Genomic DNA, 19,502 nt, shown 5'->3' with positions numbered 1-19,502 from the left:
GGGCTTCCGGCGCGAGTGAACGGATACTTCCGCCAAGGAGTAGGAGGGGCTTCCTGCGAGCAGCCCGGTCGGGCCGCCAGGGTGTGGGAGGGGCTTCCGGCGCGCGGCCTCCACTTCCGGCGACGGTGTCTTCGGAGGCGAAGCGGGGAGGAGGGTCGCCGCCATGGGGAAGTCGGATTTCCTCAGCCCTAAGGCCATTGCCAACCGCATCAAGTCCAAGGGGCTGCAGAAGCTGCGCTGGTACTGTCAGATGTGCCAGAAGCAGTGCCGCGATGAGGTGAGAGCGAACAGACAGCGGCAGGGCCTGAGGCAGGTCCTGAGTTCTTGGCGGGGGCTGGCGATCCTCCGTCAGGGTGTAGGGGGGCTCCGACCCGATCCCTTGAGAGGGGAGGCTCTTTTGGTTCTTAGGGGCATCAGGTCCCCGCGATGGTGGCGCTCGTTTTGCTTGCAGAGGCTGGCGGTCCTTGTGAGGGGGCTCCCACTCGTCCCCTTGCTCGTCGGGGAGGTTCTGTTGGGGTGCATAGGGGTGTCACGTTCCTTCGGTTGGGGCTCTCAGTCCGCTTGTGGGGTTGGTGATCTTCTGTGAGGGGTCATGGGAGGCTGCAACCTGTTCCCTTGAGGGGGGAGGTTCTCTTTGGGGTGCACAGGGGCAACAGATCCTCGTTGTTGGGTCTCTCAGTCGGCTTAAGGGGAGCTCTGGTCCCCCTTGTCAGTGTCCCCCCGTGACACTGAAAGGAATACAGCGGGGCTCCCAGCTCCTTGTTGTAGTCCCCAAGTCTCATGTCGGGGCCTGCAATCACTGTAGGGAGTACATGGCCTCATAGGCTTGTACAGTTCCCTGAATCAAAGGTGATGTGGCCAGCAGGAGTTGCTGAGGGAACTAGGGTTGTTTAGTCTGGAGAAGAGAAGGCTGAGGCGAGACTTTATCACTGTTTACAGCTAGCTGAAAGGAGGTTGTGATGAGATGGATGTTTTTTTCTTCTCCTAAGAAACAAGTGACAAGATGAAAAGAAATGGGCTCAAGTTGGGGCAGGGGAGGTTTAGATTGGGTATTAGAATCATAGAATGGTTTGGGTTGGACAGGACCTTAAAGATCATCCAGTTCCAACCCCCCTGCCATGGGCAGGGACACCTCCCACTACATCAGCTTGTTCAAAAAGCATCATCCAAACCAGCCATTAATACTTCCAGCTATAGAGCATCCACAACTTCCCTGGGCAACCTGTGCCAGCACCTCACCACTCTCATGATGAAGAAATTCCTCCTTATTTCTAGTCTAAATCTGCCCCTCTCTGGTTTATACCCATTGCCCCGTATACTATCACTGCAAGCCTTTATAAGACGTTCCTCCCCAGCTTTCTTGTAGGCCCCCTTCAGGTACTGGAACAAGGGAAAAATTTCTTCACCAAAAGGGTTATCAGGCATTGGAACAGGCTGCCCAGGGAAGTTGTTGGGTCGCTATCCCTGGAGGCGTTAAAAAAAACCGTGTAAACGTGACATTCTGGGACATGATTTAGTTGGTGTGGTAGCGTTGAGCTGATGGTTAGAATCATAGAATAACCAGGTTGGAAGAGACCCACCGGATCATCGAGTCCAGCCATTCCTATCAAACACTAAACCATGCCCCTTAGCACCTTGTCCACCCGTGCCTTAAACACCTCCAGGGAAGGTGACTCAACCACCTCCCTGGGCAGCCTGTTCCAGTGCCCAATGACCCTTTCTGTGAAAAATTTTTTCCTAATGTTCAGCCTAAATCTCCCCTGGTGGAGCTTGAGGCCATTCCCTCTTGTCCTGTCCCCTGTCACTTGGGAGAAGAGGCCAGCACCCTCCTCTCTACAACCTCCTTTCAGGTAGTTATAGAGGGCAATGAGGTCTCCCCTCAGCCTCCTCTTCTCCAGGCTAAACACCCCCAGCTCTCTCAGCTGTTCCTCATAAGGCCTGTTCTCCAGCCCCTTCACCAGCTTTGTTGCTCTTCTCTGGACACACTCCAGAGCCTCAACATCCTTCTTGTGGTGAGGGGCCCAGAACTGAACACAGGATTCGAGGAGCGGTCTCACCAGTGCCGAGTACAGAGGGAGAAGAACCTCCCTGGACCTTTCTTTCACACCGTTTCTGATCCAAGCCGAGATGCCATTGGCCTTCTTGGCCACCTGGGCCACTGCTGCCTCATAATCAGTTGGCTGTCAACCAACATCCCCAGGTCCCTCTCCTCCAGGCAGCTTTCTAGACAGACTTCTCCTAGTCTGTAGGTGCACAGGGTTGTTGTGCCCCAAGTGCAGGACCCGGCATTTGGCCTTGTTAAACCTCATGCCATTGGACTCAGCCCAGTGGTCCAGCCTGTTCAGATGCCCTTGCAGAGCCTCCCTACCCTCCAGCAGATCGACACTTCCACCCAGCTTAGTGTCGTCTGCAAACTTGCCAAGGGACTGGTTGCACTGGATGATCTTAGAGGTCTTTTCCAGCGTTTGTGATTCTATTAATTCGCTTGTGTGGAGTCCTGGAATGACCCAGATTCCCCTTGTGAGTGTCCCTTGTCTCTTGTACGTGCTCTGATCCCATCTGCAGGGTGCAGTCCTTCTAGGGAGCATACTGGCCCCACTTGCTGGTAGCATGGGGATCCCTGATTCTGTTTACAGAATCACTAGGTTGGAAAAGACCCACTGGATTATCGAGTCCAACCATTCCTATCAATCACTAAACCATGCACCTCAGCGCCTCATCCACCTGTCCCTTAAACCCCTCCAGGGAAGGTGACTCAACCACCTCCCTGGGCAGCCTGTTCCAGTGCCCATTGACCCTTTCCATGAAAAACTTTTAGAGGAGAGCTGGAGAGGGCCCTTATTGTCCTTCAGGAGGGCCTTTTGTATGGGCCATGGTCTACTTTGGGACAGCTCATGGAACATGGAAGGTTCCTGATAGCTCGGCCAGGGTCACTCGCTTTGGGATCCCCCATAGGAGAAGCTCTGATCCATTTTGGAGAACACATGTTGACCCTGATGAATCCCCTGTGAAGTGACTGATCAACCCAGGGAACACAGGGTGGACCCAATCTCCCTTGGAGGGGTAATTGCCTCATATATACCCAGGGAGGGTGATGGGGTTATGAAATAAGCAGCTTCCATCTCCCTCAGAGAGGAGTTGAGGGTAGCCATGGTCTCTTTGGGGACAGGGTGGGTGTGGTCATGTGCCCAAGAGAATCCACATTTGGAGCACTGTGAGGAGCACTATTTACATAGAATAGTAGTATGAGAGAATATTTTGGGTTGGAAGAGACCTTTAAAGGACATCTAGTCCAACTCCCCTGTTGTGATGTCCCTGTAGTGAGCAGGGACATCCTACAGTCATTCAGGTTGTTCCGTCCAACATCACCTTGAACATTTCCAGGGATGAGGCATCTACCATCTAGCCGACTTGTTCCAGTGTTTCACCACCCTCACTGTAAAAAGTTTCTTCCTTATATCTAATGTGAATTTACCCTCTTTTTGTTTAAAAACATTACCCTTTGACTATGGCTGCAGGCCCTGATAAAAACTTTGTCCCCATCATTCTTGAAGGCCTCCTTTAAGAACTGGAACACGGCAATAATGTTTCCCCAGGGCCTTCTCTTTTTCCAGGTTGAACAAACCCAAATTTCTCATCCCAGTGATCATTTTTGTGCCCCTTCTCTGCGTCTACTCCAACAAATCCACATCTTTCTTGTACCAAGTACTCTTTCCTTCTGATTCTGGCTCAGTTTCTTCCCTTCTTTTCCTGTTACGAAGGGATGATTTTTCTCTGAAGCTTCCCCCTCTTCTTTTCTCTTGTCTGTTTACTTGCACCCAGATGCCTGTGAGTATCCTCATCTTCCCGATTTCCACCAGCGTTGTGCTTCACTGTGTTACAACCAGATCTTTTTGTAAGGGGGGGCAGGGCTCACATGGGATGAAATTTACTGTAATTTAATCATATTGTGATGAAAGGGAATTATATTAGACAAAAGAAGGATGTGGTCCAGCATCCTATGTCTGGCTGCTTTTTGGGGAGCTCTGATGACTTTAGCCCTGTGCCAGAGGTGCCCAAACTATTACAGTCCGTAGCTTGAGCGCTTGCGGGACACCGTCCCCTCCTTACACAACATTCAGTGTTGGTGAGGTTGGGAGCCAGCAAACATTTCCAGTGCTCTTGCACATGTATCTGGACGGGTGCAGGGTGGACCTGGGTGGTGCCCCATCTATCCCATTCCACAAGGTACAAACAGGACTGCTGGGATGTCCTGTCTGACAACCTCTTTCACAGTTTGTCTTGAGGCTCTTGTCTTTGGAAAGGGTTGTGTTTCTGGCTTGTCTGCTCAGGAGGAACAACCACCCTGTGTTGGCTCTGGCTGAGTTCAGGTGTTTCCTCTGGAGCCTCTTAAGAAATTTCACTTACAGAATGTTATTTTTAATACTCTTCAGCTGTACAAGTGTTGCAAATTGAGACAAAGGCAAACAAAGAATTTATTTTTATTTTATAGAATGGCTTCAAATGTCATTGCATGTCTGAGTCCCACCAGAGGCAGTTGCTGCTGGCTTCTGAAAATCCTCAGCAATTCATGGATTACTTTTCTGAGTAAGTTTGCTGCATGTTCTTACCCAGGTCTTCATTCCTATATCTCATCTGCACTGCTATCCCTCTAGGGCCTGGTCGTGTTCCATTCAAGACAGTTTGTTCTGATAGATCTTAGCATCAGCTCTTATTTTAAATGGCAGTTCGAAAATCGAGGCATCGTCACTTTCAAATGCTTGTTTGAGGTTTCAGGGAGCCATGATGTTTGATCGGATTTGACAGTTTCATCCCGTGTTTGAGCCCCATTTTAAGTTGCTCTGTGTAACAAAGTTCCTCACCATCCTGTCCCCAGCTGAGTGGCTGCCATGCACAGAGAGCTGAAAGAACCTTTACAGAGAGGTAACAGCTACGGGGTGTGATTGATGTCCCACAGCTTCTCGGAGTCCTCTGTGCAGCTGGCCAGTGTGACCACTGGGCTGACTGGAGCTGTCTTCAACATCAGCCTGAGGTGAAGCTTTGTCCTTCAGCCCTTGAATTAGCAATGAGATGAGTGATCACTCCACCCCATCTACTGCTGCTGTCCTTTTTCCTGCCTGTATTCCATGTCAGTCAACCTGGGAAGGGACCTGGTAGTGAAATACCAGCAATTAGTGGGAAGTGTTTAGAGTTTGCTCTTCCCATTTTATCCGTTTGAAAAGTTTTTATCCTTTTGAAGATTTAACTTGTATCTGCAAGTACCATATTGTATTTCTTTGTGCATACAGACTGCATTTAATGCTACTTTACTGAAATGGGGAAAAGGGCATCTGAATTTTATTACACTTAGTTCAAAAGAATTCTCCTTTTTATACTGCAAGTATTTCACTGTTAATGACAATAGAAAATTGCCTTGTATTAATAAAAAAATTACTAAAGTACTTTCTTTTTATCCTCTAAGGGAGTTCCGAAATGATTTCCTAGAACTGCTCAGGAGGCGATTTGGTAAATATTTAACTCTTTATTTGCTTGTTTGTTTTTAGTGTCTTTTATTAGTTCAGTGCAAGAAGTTTTGGTTGCTTCTTCCTAGGTCCCATATTTATATTTACTAATTCTATATTTCAGGAACAAAGAGAGTCCACAATAATATTGTGTACAATGAATATATCAGTCATCGAGAACACATCCACATGAATGCCACACAGTGGGAGACGCTGACTGATTTTACTAAATGGCTGGGCAGAGAAGGTAAATGTAGTTGTGTTCAGGTCTGGGAAGTTTTAAAGTTATTGGGTAATTGTGTTGCTGATAAGGGATCAGTAAACATTTATATTAGTTCTCCCATTTCCTTTTTCTTTCCTTCCCTACTCTTCTCTCCCCTCCCCTCCTGTATATATATTAACAGATGTCCAAACATATTTCTGTGCCAACCACTAGGAATTTGGTTATGAAAAATGTCAGAAGTCTGGGGCAAAGGCATCAATCATGAACCTTCTCTTGTTTCATCTGTTGGTCTGTATTTACTGGAGAAATTACTAGGTTCAAAATCAACTTTTAGCAGTTGCCATGTAAAAATTATGACAGAACACTTATAATGACTACAAAATCCTTCCATATTTAATGTGCTGAGAAGTAAGCAGTTGTTTTCAATCCTGCTCTGGTGAAGGGTTAAAGCTTGAAATCAGCAGTTTTGTGTTAGTGGGAGGAAGGGAGATTAAATGGCACTGTGAAAGTTTATTTTGGCCCCGATTGCCTGTGTCCTACAGGATACATTCGTGTGTTGTAGAGTGTTTGAAAAGTCACTCTGTCGAGTCAGTAACAATAGCCTCATGGTAGAGTTTCCTTTAATGGATTGCTGTTAGTGTGTATTGCTTATATATGTTAGATTTCTGTTTTCTTCCTTGTTAAAACAGCAGGAAGGAAACATTTTCTTCAATAAGGGAAGTATTATAAAACACTTGATATGTGCTCTGGCCTATTTCCGAATAGAACTGGCTAGCAGAAAGGTAGAAACAGATACTAAAGAATTCAAAGTCAATTTTACCAGGCCAGTAAGAGGTAGGTTGTCTCTAGTAAGGTATTTGCATTATCATAGGGAACATGGATTGTGAAAATGATCTTGATATTTCCTTTGTCCCTCGCTTGCTTTTATGAGTATTAATCTTACTTTATCTTCCATTGACTTTTTAGGTCTCTGTAAGGTTGATGAGACTCCAAAAGGCTGGTATATTCAATATATCGATAGGGACCCAGAGACTATTCGCAGACAACAAGAACAAGAGCGAAAGAAGAAACAGGACCTGGATGATGAAGAAAAGACTGCTAAATTCATTGAACAACAAGTTAGAAGAGGTTTGGAAGGAAAAGAAGTGGTGAGGAAAATTGCACTGTGTCAACCTTCATCTCCAGTCTCCTCTTGGTTAAGTTAATGGTGAATTGCATGCTGCTGGGATTCTTGCTCTGATATTTCCTTTATAGTCAGTCAGAAGGTGGTGAGTAGGCATCATGCTTCAATTTAGAAGCTCATCACCACTTCAAACTGGGGAACAGCAAGCATATTTGGCTACATTGCTCTTCTTTTCTAAGCCACAAGTAACAGTCTTTTCCCAGATACTCCTGGTGGCAGTCTTGACTAACTTGTTTCTGTTGGATTTGCGACTTGTTACATTTCCTTGATTAACCAGCTTGTTGGTGATTTTTACAAGTGATGAACATCAATTTCCTATGTGGATTTACAGTTTAAAAATGTAATAAATAGCAGAAAGCAGAGGTTTCAGGTCCTTTAAGATTTGGTGTGATATTGAAATCTAGTAGAATTGTATCCTGTGGCCCTGGTGTCTGATCCTGGACATTTCAGAATCTGATTTAGATTGTCTTCTTCCACACTTGAATCACCGCATCAGTTCATTTCTGTTCTGAATTTTCTGCTATATGGTTATCTTAGGTTATAACCTGCTCTGGAGAAAAACTTGGAGTTACTTTGTAACTGGCTTGCTTTAGTATTACAGGAGTAATAATTACTGATCTTCAAGTGATTAATGATTTAAAAATCACTTTTGAATTTAGGAAGGGAGTGTATATAACAGAAACCAGCATGACGTATCTTCATTATTTCATAACTTTAAGGCTCCAAATAATAAGTACCTTCTGCAATGAGGACACTGAGATAAATAACAGGGGAGAGGGCTGATATAATCAAATCTGCATAATGGAAAGTTTTATTTTGATAGTGATGGTGTATTATTTGGAATCTGTTTATTTGGCATCATTCTGTGTCTTCCATACATGTTGTTGCCTGGGACATAAACCTCCCATTTGATCCTGGATATTGATAGGTACGTTTAAATGCCGTTGTAAACAATTATCTTTTTCTTAATTTAAAACTAATTGAAATTTAAATGGTCTGAGCCTTCGGTGTTATAAATTTGGAAAGATTCCAGAATTTCCCTCTTTGAGTTATCAGTCTGTCCAGAAACGAGTCTAATCACGCTGGTGCAAACAGAGAAAACTGCTACAGTTGGGCCACTTTCCTTTCATCCTGGAATCGAGCAAGTTTAAACAGCATCTCTGTAGAGGGTGTTAATTAGAGAATTTTGCACAGGAGCTTGTAATGGAATATTGTTTTCAGTTTATAATCTTCTGTGAATCAAGCCAGGTTGAATATTACAGTTCCTTGTAATAATCTCACAGTAGTCTGTAAAATTGAGCTAATCAATGATCACCAAAAAAATGATACCTTGGCTCAGTTTTCTGTTTGACACTTCAAATGTGTTTTGTGCATTTTTTTTTTTTTTCAGGAAAAACCAGTCTATACTGAACTGAACAGAGAAAATGAAGAAGAAAAAGGTAACTGGATTTTGATATATGTAATTTTCTAGAACCTAATGAAGCTAATTTTGTGATTAAAGTGAGATGAGCATTGAGGCCAGTTCAGTGCTTCATAAAGTGCTTTGAGATCAGTTATAAAGAGCACTGAAATATGGAAATACAGAAATAAAGAATATCCTTTCTTATGAAGTTTAAAGTAATTTATTTTAAAAGGTGAACCAAAACATAGATTAGTAAATATTTTTCAAATTCATGATCTTTTCCATTTGTGGATTTTTGAAATTGTAACATCCTTCAATGCAGTTATTTCTAAAGATAGAAATAGAGTAATGTCTTTTTATTTTTTAGTCACATTTAATTTAAACAAAGGAGCAAGTACTTCAGTAGCAGCATCTTCTAAAACAAGGTGAGAAAAGAATTTAAAGGCAAACCTTACTGTTGCAAAGCGCTTATGTGGCAATGATATTTGTATGAACAGGAGAGTGTGAATTGTCCTGAAATATCCTGTCATGTTATTCAGGATGGGTTATGAGGTATCTTTGTGGTTCCTTTTGCATCTCAAATGGATGAATGGGTTTATCTGAAATGTTTGCTGTGAGGAGCCTTCTTGAATTCGCTATGGTTTTTGACAGGTGGCCATCATGTAATAGGCAGTTATAGGCTTTTCTGAGAAGATACCATTCCATGAAAGTGTGCGTAAGGAATCCGGTCAAAGCATTTGAAATGAATATGTTCTAGTCCCACCTGCCTTCTATGAATGAACATACATGACTTCTTCATTCTGGTTCCTGAAAGGTTTGATTGCCTTGTCTAATTGGAGGTAACACTTTCTCTGATCGTCAATTAAGAAGCTCAATCTAGCTGGTATAAATATTTCTAAAGCTCATGAATTTAATTGCATTCATATAACCACAAGCTATGCAGAGCAAAAGGGATCAATAATGCAAACAATACTGACTTACAGGAATCTGTGAAACTGTCTGAGCTGTACATCTTTTCATGTGAAGCAATATTGTTATTAAATATATTGCAAGTGAAAAGAAAGCTTACCTCTCATTGCAAGCTCAGCTCTTAGATAGGGTATCTTAGGGGAGATATGCTAGGCAGAAAATGAGACAATTAAGTAGTTCTTTGCAATAATAGGTACAGATTTCTGGCTTTGAGGAAAACTTGTAAATTATCCCTAAGCATAGAGTTGTGCTTAAGATGAGTCTGAAAATTCAGACGCTCACGTCAATAGTTCCTGTGAGGAATATTTAAGGTGCTTGCTAGAATTTGGCTGAATGTGAAATCATGTATCAAGTAGTCTATGAGAGATACTTGTCTGCAAACTTTTTGTAATGGTAGTGTCAAAGCAAGATTAGGGTACAAGCTTCATGGTAAAGTGATCAGATGGTGATTTGTATGTCACTGGTGATACAGGAATCGCTTGAGAGTTGTATATGGAAACTGCTTCCCTGTGTAAACAGGGGGAAGAATAAACAGGGAAGAATAAACAGAAGAAACAGGGAAGAATAAACACCTGTAAAGGTGTTTATTCTGCAGCTCCTGGCTGTTACTGAGGATCAGTTGAGTTTGCCCTGATGCCTAGTACCCCAGTGCAGCATAAAGCAGGATTTGCTGGCCTCCCACCTTCTGTGCTGGCAGCCCAAGCTACAGACTCCTGGCACTTGCATTTCCTGAGCAGGTTGCAGAAACAACACCAGGAGATCCAAGATAGTGGATGGTAGAGTTTTGAGGGCATGGGGATACTGGTAGGTGGTACAGAGATGGAATTGGAGCCTTGCTGAGAGGTGTAGTGAGAGGGGAGGTGTGCCTTATCATGAATGTCTGTCTGGCTGATTCGGAGATAGGAGGTCACTGCTACAGGCATGGTTTCCAATACTGACTGCCCTTGAGCAAAGTGGGAACCTTGGACTTACTTTTTTTTTTCCCATCAAGAACTTGCATCCTCAAATCCCTGCTTAACTCACTTAGTAGACAAGTAAGATTATAGTTACTTCTAATTAAGGAATGAGCAGAAGCTACTCTCAAGGTCACTCTCTGCAGTACTGCAAGTGTGCCAGTGTACAATCCTGCCTGCACACTGATCAGCTTCCATTGTACACAGTTAGGGCCACCCCAGCCATGTAGTCCGAAGGGAAAGTCCTTCCAAACCTGTTTGCTCTGGTGGTTAGGACCTTGTCTGTAATTTCCCAGGTAAATGTAGTCATGGCTGGTTTATATCAGTTGCTCTCATGTTGATGTGGGCATTTAATAGAAATAATTCTTTTTCTTCCTGGTGTTTACTTTCTCAGACAAAGTTTTTGCAGAGTACAGTTTTAGCCTCTCAGCCATCACTGTGCTGTGCAAGCAGACGTGCACAGTACAGACCTCATGTTCCCATTCCCCTGATCTGCTGAATATCCCTCTCTTGTCCTTGTTCAAGTTTCAGCTAATCTTGAACAGGGGAGCTGATAAAATTTCTGCATGCTGCAAAAGAAACATCGTTGTGGCTTATACAAGGCACTAATATTTGTCTGTCCTGATGCTTCCTATGATTGTATTTGTCTCTTTCATAACTGGTTCACACTGTTAGCCAAAACTTGTGATGATACCCAGAACCCTTTCTGCATTTGTTGTTTTTAATCAGCTCCCACTAGATAGAAGGTAATCAGAGTAAACTTTTCCAAAGTATGTGAGCTTGCATAAGGTGCTATTGAATGTTGTGGTTTTAAAACATGATTTACAAGATAAACCAGTCCTTTCTGTATCCAGTACTTTCTTGAGTCCTCCATATTGGTTGCACACCCAAACAGAATTGGTGGTCTCTCATTCATTGTCTCAGGTCCTTAGAGAATGTGTTAAATCATAGAATGATAGAATGGTTTGGGTTGGAAGGCACCTTAAAGACCACCCAGTTCCAACCAACCTGCTGTGGGCAGGGACACCTCCCAGTGGATCAGGTCGCTTAGACTCATCCAACCTGGCCTTGAACGCCTCCAGGAAGGAGGCATCCACAGATTCTCTGGGCAACCTCCACCACCCTCACAGCAACGTTTTTTTTCTAATGTCTAATCTAAATCTGCCTTCTTTCAGCTTAAAACTGTTAGCCTTTGTCCTGTCCCTGCACTCCCTGATAAAGAGCCCCTCCCCAGCTTTCCTGTAGGTGCATCTTAAGTAAGATTCAGTTTAGTATTGACACCAAACAATTCCTTAGTAATCTCACAAACAGGTATGTTTTCCTTTTTAAATATAGACACTGAAGTTATGTTGTAATTATATAGAATCCTTTATGAGATGTTATTTTAAGTACTTGCTATTTGATTTGTGATTTAAGGTACTATTTCTTCTAGAACTCTCCTATGGAGATTATCCAGACTTCCTCTGATATACAGTTTTTCTCAATTTTGCTTCTACTGCTGTTTCTGTATCGTCACTCCCATTACCTGTCTTCCCTTTGCTACTATATCCAACATCCTCACTGCAGGCAGAACACGCAATTTGGTGTAAGGCTGCATTACTATTTCATTACTGTCCACCTCACAGCAGCCTTCTTCATCTTTCTGGATGAGAGAACACCTATATTTTTTTTTACTGCATTCAGATGTCTCTTATAAATATGGCTTAACTCAAGCTGCCTATAGACAGTTCTCACTTTGCGTAGATGTTCCCTGACCCATGAGATGTAACTTTCTTGTGCCGATTGCTTTTATCTTTCACAACTCATAGGCTGTTTGCCTGTTTTGAATATGATTGTGAAGATGGTAGGGGTTTTGCTGGGTGCAGAGCCCTCTTCTGCAGATTCACATGTTTTTTTTCCCTCTGATGAATAGGTTAAGTATCTGTCTGGAAGGAGTGTTAGATGCTTACCATGTTTGGGAGTTGCTCTGTACAGGTGGCTTCTCTAAAGCCACAAGTTTGTCATTTCAAGTTTGAAAACCTTATTTGCAGACCTGCTTTTGTCCTCTCCATTGAACTCAAGTCCCTGATGGACTCTGCTTTTACACTGGTGAACTGATCATTAGGTTGTTTTCATTCAGCTGGACTGCTAACAATGAACGTCAGTGAACATGGAGTTAACGTCTCAAGGAGATCAGTTCTAGCTGCCAAATGCAGTCCTAGAGAAGGAGGCATGCAGGGTCTGGAAGGTGGCTTTCACAGCTGAAATTAAATAGATCAGCAGGCCTTTTTGCACAACCAGCTTTTCAAATGCGTCTTGGTGGAGAATGGCTCTGAAAACACCATCTTACTCTTCCAGCAGTGTCCTTGGACCAAATGCACTGAAGATGGTGGAAGGGGCAGTTAAAAGAAAAGAATCAGCTCATAGCTCTGGTCAGTCCAAAGAGAAAAAGAAGAAATCTGCACTGGATGAGATTATGGAGGTAATAATTATGCAGGATGTGTATCTTTATAACCGCGTGCCTATGGCTATGTCTGCTTTACCAAGGCATCCCTTGGAAGTGACCTCAGACCTTCAGTTCATGTGGAATTCAGACTTCTATATCTTATCAGGCACAATGATTTCACATCCCAATTAAAACTGTTTTCTGTGGCTCACCAGTGGTTATTCCCTAAATGGCTGAGATGTTGAAAGTAATGGAATACAGATTTCAGAACAGAAGAAAATATCTAGAAACACTTGACAAAACCCAAATATAAATCTGCAACATTTTATCATGGATTCCTGGATCTCGTCAGATTGATTTTTATGCAGCAGCACACACTGACTTACCCTTATTTAGTTTTGTGGTTCTTTTTATTCCCCGCTTGACGTGAGCCTGGAGAATTGGTTTATCTTTTCAAAGGCATGGGAAAGCTGCAGTGAAAGGAGGAAGTAAATGGTGATTATTTGTTGTTGTTCTGTAGCTTGAAGAGGAGAAGAAAAGAACAGCTCGAAGAGACTACTGGTTGCAGCCTGTAAGTGTTTCAAAAATTATTATTATACTAAGTACAACGAATTCTGCATTTCTAAAGCTGATTTTAACGTTGGTAAAGACCCAAAAGCAGATTCCAAACTAAATTAATTCTTATTTTCCACGCTGCCAAATATGAAATATTACAGTATCTGAGAGGAATTACTCTTCTGTTTGAGCATGATCTGCAGTCTGAAGCATCATATGCCTGATCTCAGATGGGGTACAATTCTCTAATCAGAGACTTGGTGCTGTGAGTCTCTACAGATCATGTTCAGATCATGATGCTACTTACAGCCCTCTTCTTTCTGCAATGGTTGCTGGTAGGCACGGAGATGTAGAACTTAACATCAGCCTTCGAGCTGAGAAACGTCATCCCGGATTTTACGTATTGACTCAACTTCTAAATCAAGGATTCCTACCTTTGATCCATTTTACTGTTTTACAGCTTTACTGTTGTTGCTTTCTGTACTGTGCAGTCTGTGGTTGGAGTCGGAGGGACCCGAGTGTGCAGTGAGTTTAGATTGTGTGGTTGTTTGTATATTTTGCATTTATTTTTACTCCCTTTCACATCTTTCAGGAAATCGTTGTAAAAATTATAACAAAAAAGCTTGGAGAGAAGTATCACAAGAAGAAGGCAGTTGTTAAGGTAAAGTGTGTAAATGGAGGCATGTGGCATTGTTTAGGCTTTTCTGGTATCACATAACTTCTGAAGTTTTATTTCATTTTATAAGTTGTTCAGCCTTAAGTCAACACTGAAACATCAGTGTAACTTTACTGGAAATTATTCTGGTCAGGGAGTGGATCTCTCAATTAGTTTAATGACATTTACTCAGTAATTCTTTCTTAAGCACTGTTTTGTCCTGCATAGTTTGTCCCTATTAACATGTCCATCTTGGAGAGTAGTCACTTTGTCAATGTGATATGACCAAGAGCAGTGCTGTTGCATATTAATCTCAGAGCAGACAGTTTAGCACTGGTATTTAAGCTGCAGGCTGCCTTTGAACAAGATCCTGTTTGTGTACAAAATGTTCAGGCTGTATGCCTTGCTCTGTTTTTTGGAAGTGGTTGCTTTTAGCCACTGCCAGTGGAATGATGTTGTGCTAGATAGTCCAAAGCTCAACAGTCTCTGGCAAGACTGCCAAAGGTGACAACCAGGTGTCTTATCAATGATCCACAAGAGAGTATGGAGCTTTTTTGATAGGCATCTGGTAGGGTTTATGAGAGCCAGTGGCTGTTTCTGAATATGAGAAGTGGAACATGGTTTACACTAGGCACAAGGGTGATCAGTAACATTTCGCCTCATTGAGAGGTAGTATCCCACTTGTCACTAGGTGGCTTCCAGCCAGCTTAGCCTTCCATGGGAGAAAGAAGCCTCTAGTTTACTCTGTGTCTTTGAGGGATGTAGCTAAGATAGCTGACCTGAAGGTTGGCAAAACCTTCAGACACAGCTGACAAAATTAGTGGTCAATTAAACCAGTCCTTGATATTTGAAAGGAGCGCTTTTAAACTGACCTTGAATTCAGAGTGGGGCCAGACAGCAGTCTGTGAAAGCTGGATGCCTTTAGGACAGTTCGTAAGTCCTTGCTGCTTTGGAAAATTTACAAGTGCAGACTTGTGGTCCCGAGTTGTTCGTTTTGAAATGTAAATGTGGAGAAATTTCTGTATTTTTCTGATTGGCCTCTGCCTTTCGCAACAGGAAGTGATTGACAAATACACAGCAGTTGTGAAGGTGATTGATTCTGGAGACAAACTGAAGCTTGATCAGACACATCTGGAGACTGTAATACCTGCACCAGGTACAGCTCTTCTGTTCATTTTTCAGCTTAGCTGTCACAGCAAAACTTTATTTCAGTTCTTTTAAACTATAACTCATCCACTTGAAAGTAGCATAACAAAAGCCGTCTTGTTCTCGGGGCAGCATTTCATGAGGTACTGTGATCATTTACCATATATCTTCTGGTTACTTTCTAGGGAATTATTACATTGCTTCTGCTTTGAGTCTTCACAGTCCCTTCTTGTAAAAATTAGATTCTTTTCTGAGAACACAGGAGTGCTTTATGACTCTGTTAATTTGATAAGATGAAAGCATCTCTCTTCAGCTGCCAGGAAGAATATCTGTGAGCCCTACAGAGCCTTTGGTCATTATTTCTCCTGTATCTTCCTTCTAGAGTCATGCCTCAAATAGCTGTGGGCATTTGGCATAGATTATCTCATCTCCTGTCTGGTTCACTGGTTCTTTGCCTGGTACACACTGATTGTGTGTAGCATCTGAACAGTGTTTCAGGGAACAGTCAGGGTGGCAGTCAGCAGAACACAGTAGTGTATGGGAAAACAGGGTGTAGAATTTTGGGATTCACAGGTTCTTCAGACCTGCTGGATTCTGCATTTCTACAGCTGGTAAGGAGCTGGTCTGTGGTGTTGGTGAGTGCTCTTTAGCATAATGGTACTTGTAGCATCCTTGCGCTAGAATTGATCCCCTGAGGGGACTGCCTAGGTGAAACAGAAGGCAAAAAGGAGATACGCAAAGCCATTAGCACGGGGAATGGGATGTAGGAGAAGTAGCTTTGGCTTCTTTCCCTGATGTAATTCCAGGTTTCAGCTCATAGCATCTGTGGAGCCTGGAGCAGTAAACTAAAATGGGAAGGCTGTTAGGCAGACCTCAAAGCTGCTTGCTGGAGCTGCTGGGAGAAGCTGTCTCTCCCTCAGTTGTTCATTAAACACGACTCCATCAGAAGAAGCTGGGAATCCTGTATGTTACTATTCTCCAATTAATCATTTCAGGCAAGAAAGTGATGGTATTAAATGGTGGCTACAGAGGAAATGAAGGCATCTTGGAATCTATCAATGAAAAGAGGTTTTCAGCGACAATAATCATCGACTCTGTAAGTAACAAACCCTCAAGATCTCATTTGCATGGTGTGCTTTTAATCTGTACATTAGAATGTTTTCACAAAGGAAGGTGGTATCATTAATCCTGTCTTACAGGTGGGATTTTGGTGTGCAAAACGTGGTCACCCCCTACCTATTCCCAACCAGTAGGAAAACAGCCATGTATTCCCCATTGCAGACTAGTGCTCTGCTGTTTACCTTTAAAAAGATGCCAGGATGCTGAATTTAGCAAGTTTTGAACTTGAAAGAGACTTGCAGAATATTTTATATGTTTATTTCCAATGTGGCTGTTCTACTGTTTTTTGAAAAGGTAAAAAATGTGATGTATCCAAAGAGGTGAATTTTCTTCTGCCTTTTCCAGACTAAACATGGGGCTTTATGTGCTTATTTATTGTCCTGTTCATGGTTAACAATTATGACTGGTTTTTTGGGGTTGGGGTTTTTTGCACATCACCTTTCTCTGAGCTAAAATTAGGTCCTGTCATCATGTCTGTGTGGCTACTTCTTTGTTCTCCTCAGCAAAATCAATCTTTAAACTCATTGATACAGCAGAGGTTATATTGGTTTAAACCCAAATTTCTGAATTACAGCTTGCAGGACAGGAATCCCAGTCAAAGAAGGTCTGCAGAAACTTAGCCTATATAGGATAATTTACTTCAGAAGTGACTGTGCAGATGTCCTAAACACTATTGAGTTGGAGTGAAGGATCATGACAATGTTGGTCATGGAAAGCAAGGGTAGTTTTTTGTCTAGCTGTGATGTAGATGTTAAGATCTCCCTTCCTGTGTGAACTCTGAGTTGATAAATTAAAAGTGGGTAAAAGTACTCCTGGAAGCTGAGGAAGTCTGGGGGAATTTTCTTATTGACTGTGAGTAACCAGGATTATTATATATAGGAAGTTTGTAGTCAAAATTAAATATTTTACTCCTTTATAAGTTCACCGTGAATTAATTCAAATCAGTTGCTTATGTTTGCCTCAAAGTTGCAAGGACTTACTAGCACAGAGTGATCTGAAAGTGAAAAATCATAAAATCATAGAATGTCCTGAGTTGGAAGGGACCCGCAAGGATCATGGAGTCCAACACCTGTCCCTGCACAGGACAACTCCAACATTCACACCATGTGTCTGAGGGTGTTGTCCAAATGCTTCTTAAATGTTGTCAGGCTTGATGCCATTGTTATTTCCTTGGGGAGACTGCTCCAGTGCTCCCGCACCCTCTGAGTGAAGAATCTTTTCCTAATACTGAACCTAAACCTGCCCTGGCACATCTTTCTGCCATTCCCTTGGGTCGTGTCATTGGTTACCACAGGGAAGAGATCATTGCCTGGTCCTCCTCCTTCCCTTATGAGGAAAGGTTTCTGGGACAGCATTGAAGCCCTGTCACATTCTCTGGTCAGGTTCAAAATAATAAACCAGAAAACATTGTATCATGAGCAAAACCTAAACGTGCATTTTTGGATGCATTCTGCTAAGCATCCGCTTTACTGCCTGTAGTGTGCAGTTATGTGTGGCTTTGAACAGAAGAGTATTAATCATGCTTCTCTGTGTGCAACACTGAGGAAAAATGGGAGTGCCTGTGAATTTCCAGTGCTGTTCAGTCTGGTTGTGCTCCTTGAAAACTGTCTAAACGTGGCAAGATTTCATACAGTCCCTTTAGCTGGTTTAGTTTAAGCTCTCTATTGGGAAATCAACAAAGAAACAAGTCAATATTTTGATCTTATTTCTTTTACTGTGTTATTTTGCAGGGACCTTTAAAAGGACGCCGAGTTGAGGATATCCTGTACGAAGACATTTCCAAACTTGCCTGAGGCACGAATAGTGGATCAGAGAAGATTTTTGTTCCCAAAACCATCTTTCTGGCATCTTGCAGGCAGACACAAGACTCTACCATGTCAGGGTTTTTAGTGTGTGTGTGTATGTATGTATGTATTTATAATGTATATAGAAATTAACCACAAGCAAACTGGATTTATTTAAAGATCACTGTGGGTCTGTGACATAAAATGTTTGTGGAAATCTTATCAGTGGAAATATTTCATCTAATTGTGTCAAAGTTAAGTTATAATATTTGGTCCTATTTCCCTTTGTAAAATATAGCAGGTAGCTCCAAGCTGGAGTATTTTATTTACTGAAGCGTGCTAACAGTTCTGTAAGAGAGTGAATGACTTACCAATAGCTGCTTGAGGCAGGCAGTGTGTGTCAGAGCTGGTGCAGCTTAAACAACACACTTCTCAGTCTGCAGCCAAAATTGAGTTCTGGCTGCAGAAACAAGGGAAGGGATTAAGAGAATAGCAGGAAGGTAGTGGTGCTGCAAAGGATTATTTTCGTCGATTGGGTAAAAATGGCCTGGTACATTAAGTACTGTCACCAACTTAGTTTTGATTAGCACATCGGTAATATTAGAATCCAAGTCGTTGCTCCTCTGTCCTCTTTTTTTGTCAGGATTTCTAATCATAGTAATATGCAATTTATCTTCACATGGATTCCAAGATGGATATTCCTTGTGGGGTTTCTAGGATGCCAGCCAAAGTGTGTGCAGGTAGGGATTGTGGTTGCTGTTTTGGCTTCCTTTTCCTTTGTTCATGTTTCCATTGTTTCCTTGCTCTGCTACATGAGTAACGTTACTCATGTCAATGATATAACACGATTCCTTATTTTTTAAAAAATGTCACATTTTGTACAACGTTTATTTTTTGAGGCAGTTCAGAAATAAACATAAACCTTTTTATGTTCAGTGTGGTTTTATCAGCCTTTTAAATGCATGGGGCAGTACTCTGTTGGTTTATATTCACTGTAAAGTGTCCAGCTGGTGGTCTGCCTTGTTTGTGTAAAAGATACTATTTGTCCCAGGTGTAATATGAACTGATCATCACCTGATGGTCCAGCCTGCCTCTAGTTAGGGTCTGTGTGTCTGAAGCCTAAGGAAAGAGAATTGATAACCCCTCTACCCCTCACAGGAGATCTTGGCCGAGGCTTGAAGAGGGCAAGGTGCTGTAATGATGTGCACATCAGTTATATTGCAGTCTAAGAGTTCAAGGTCACTACAGGCAAAAGTTACTGTTCTTGTCTCTCCTTTCTCAAAGGGTCACTGTCTTGTTCATCTGTGGTTTCCAGGGGACCTCTGCAGGAAAACGGAAGGACTGCAGAGTTTTAGTGAAACAGTTCCTCTCTGGAATAGCCAAAGTAACTCACACAGGATGTCAAATGGCTTTATAGGGATCCTGGCCATAAATTCAAGGCAGAGTCAAGCAGTAATGCAATATCCAAAGAATGGAGAATTATGAGGAAGGAAACTGGAGACAGAAGACAGGCTTGTTTGTTTATTCAAGCTCTCTTTGCAACCTGTATTATGTGAACAGCTCTGCCTTTTCTTAAAGAGCAGGTAC

The 19,502-nt window shown here is 42.5% G+C and overlaps 1 protein-coding gene across 2 annotated transcripts; it reads left to right on the top strand.

Annotated features, from left to right (window-relative positions):
- The first annotated feature begins 128 nt into the window (after window positions 1-128).
- On the top strand, window positions 129-18,773 carry KIN (Kin17 DNA and RNA binding protein). 2 transcript variants are annotated; one of them, XM_069867464.1, is made up of 13 exons: window positions 129-277; window positions 4,493-4,587; window positions 5,462-5,505; window positions 5,626-5,748; window positions 6,691-6,872; window positions 8,298-8,346; window positions 8,677-8,734; window positions 12,572-12,692; window positions 13,177-13,227; window positions 13,804-13,872; window positions 14,923-15,022; window positions 16,008-16,108; window positions 17,862-18,773. In XM_069867464.1, the coding sequence occupies exons 1-13, from the start codon at window positions 164-166 to the stop codon at window positions 17,922-17,924; spliced, it is 1,170 nt and encodes a 389-aa protein (XP_069723565.1). In that variant the 5' UTR covers window positions 129-163; the 3' UTR covers window positions 17,925-18,773. The 2 variants fall into 2 exon arrangements, with proteins under 2 accessions (XP_069723565.1, XP_069723475.1); XM_069867374.1 differs by having other exon boundaries at window positions 12,569-12,692.
- The last annotated feature ends 729 nt before the right edge of the window (window positions 18,774-19,502 follow it).

This window comes from Phaenicophaeus curvirostris, chromosome 1 (genome assembly GCF_032191515.1).
Source record: "Phaenicophaeus curvirostris isolate KB17595 chromosome 1, BPBGC_Pcur_1.0, whole genome shotgun sequence".
Taxonomy (NCBI): domain Eukaryota; kingdom Metazoa; phylum Chordata; class Aves; order Cuculiformes; family Cuculidae; genus Phaenicophaeus; species Phaenicophaeus curvirostris.
This window is presented reverse-complemented; position numbering and strand designations above follow the sequence as displayed.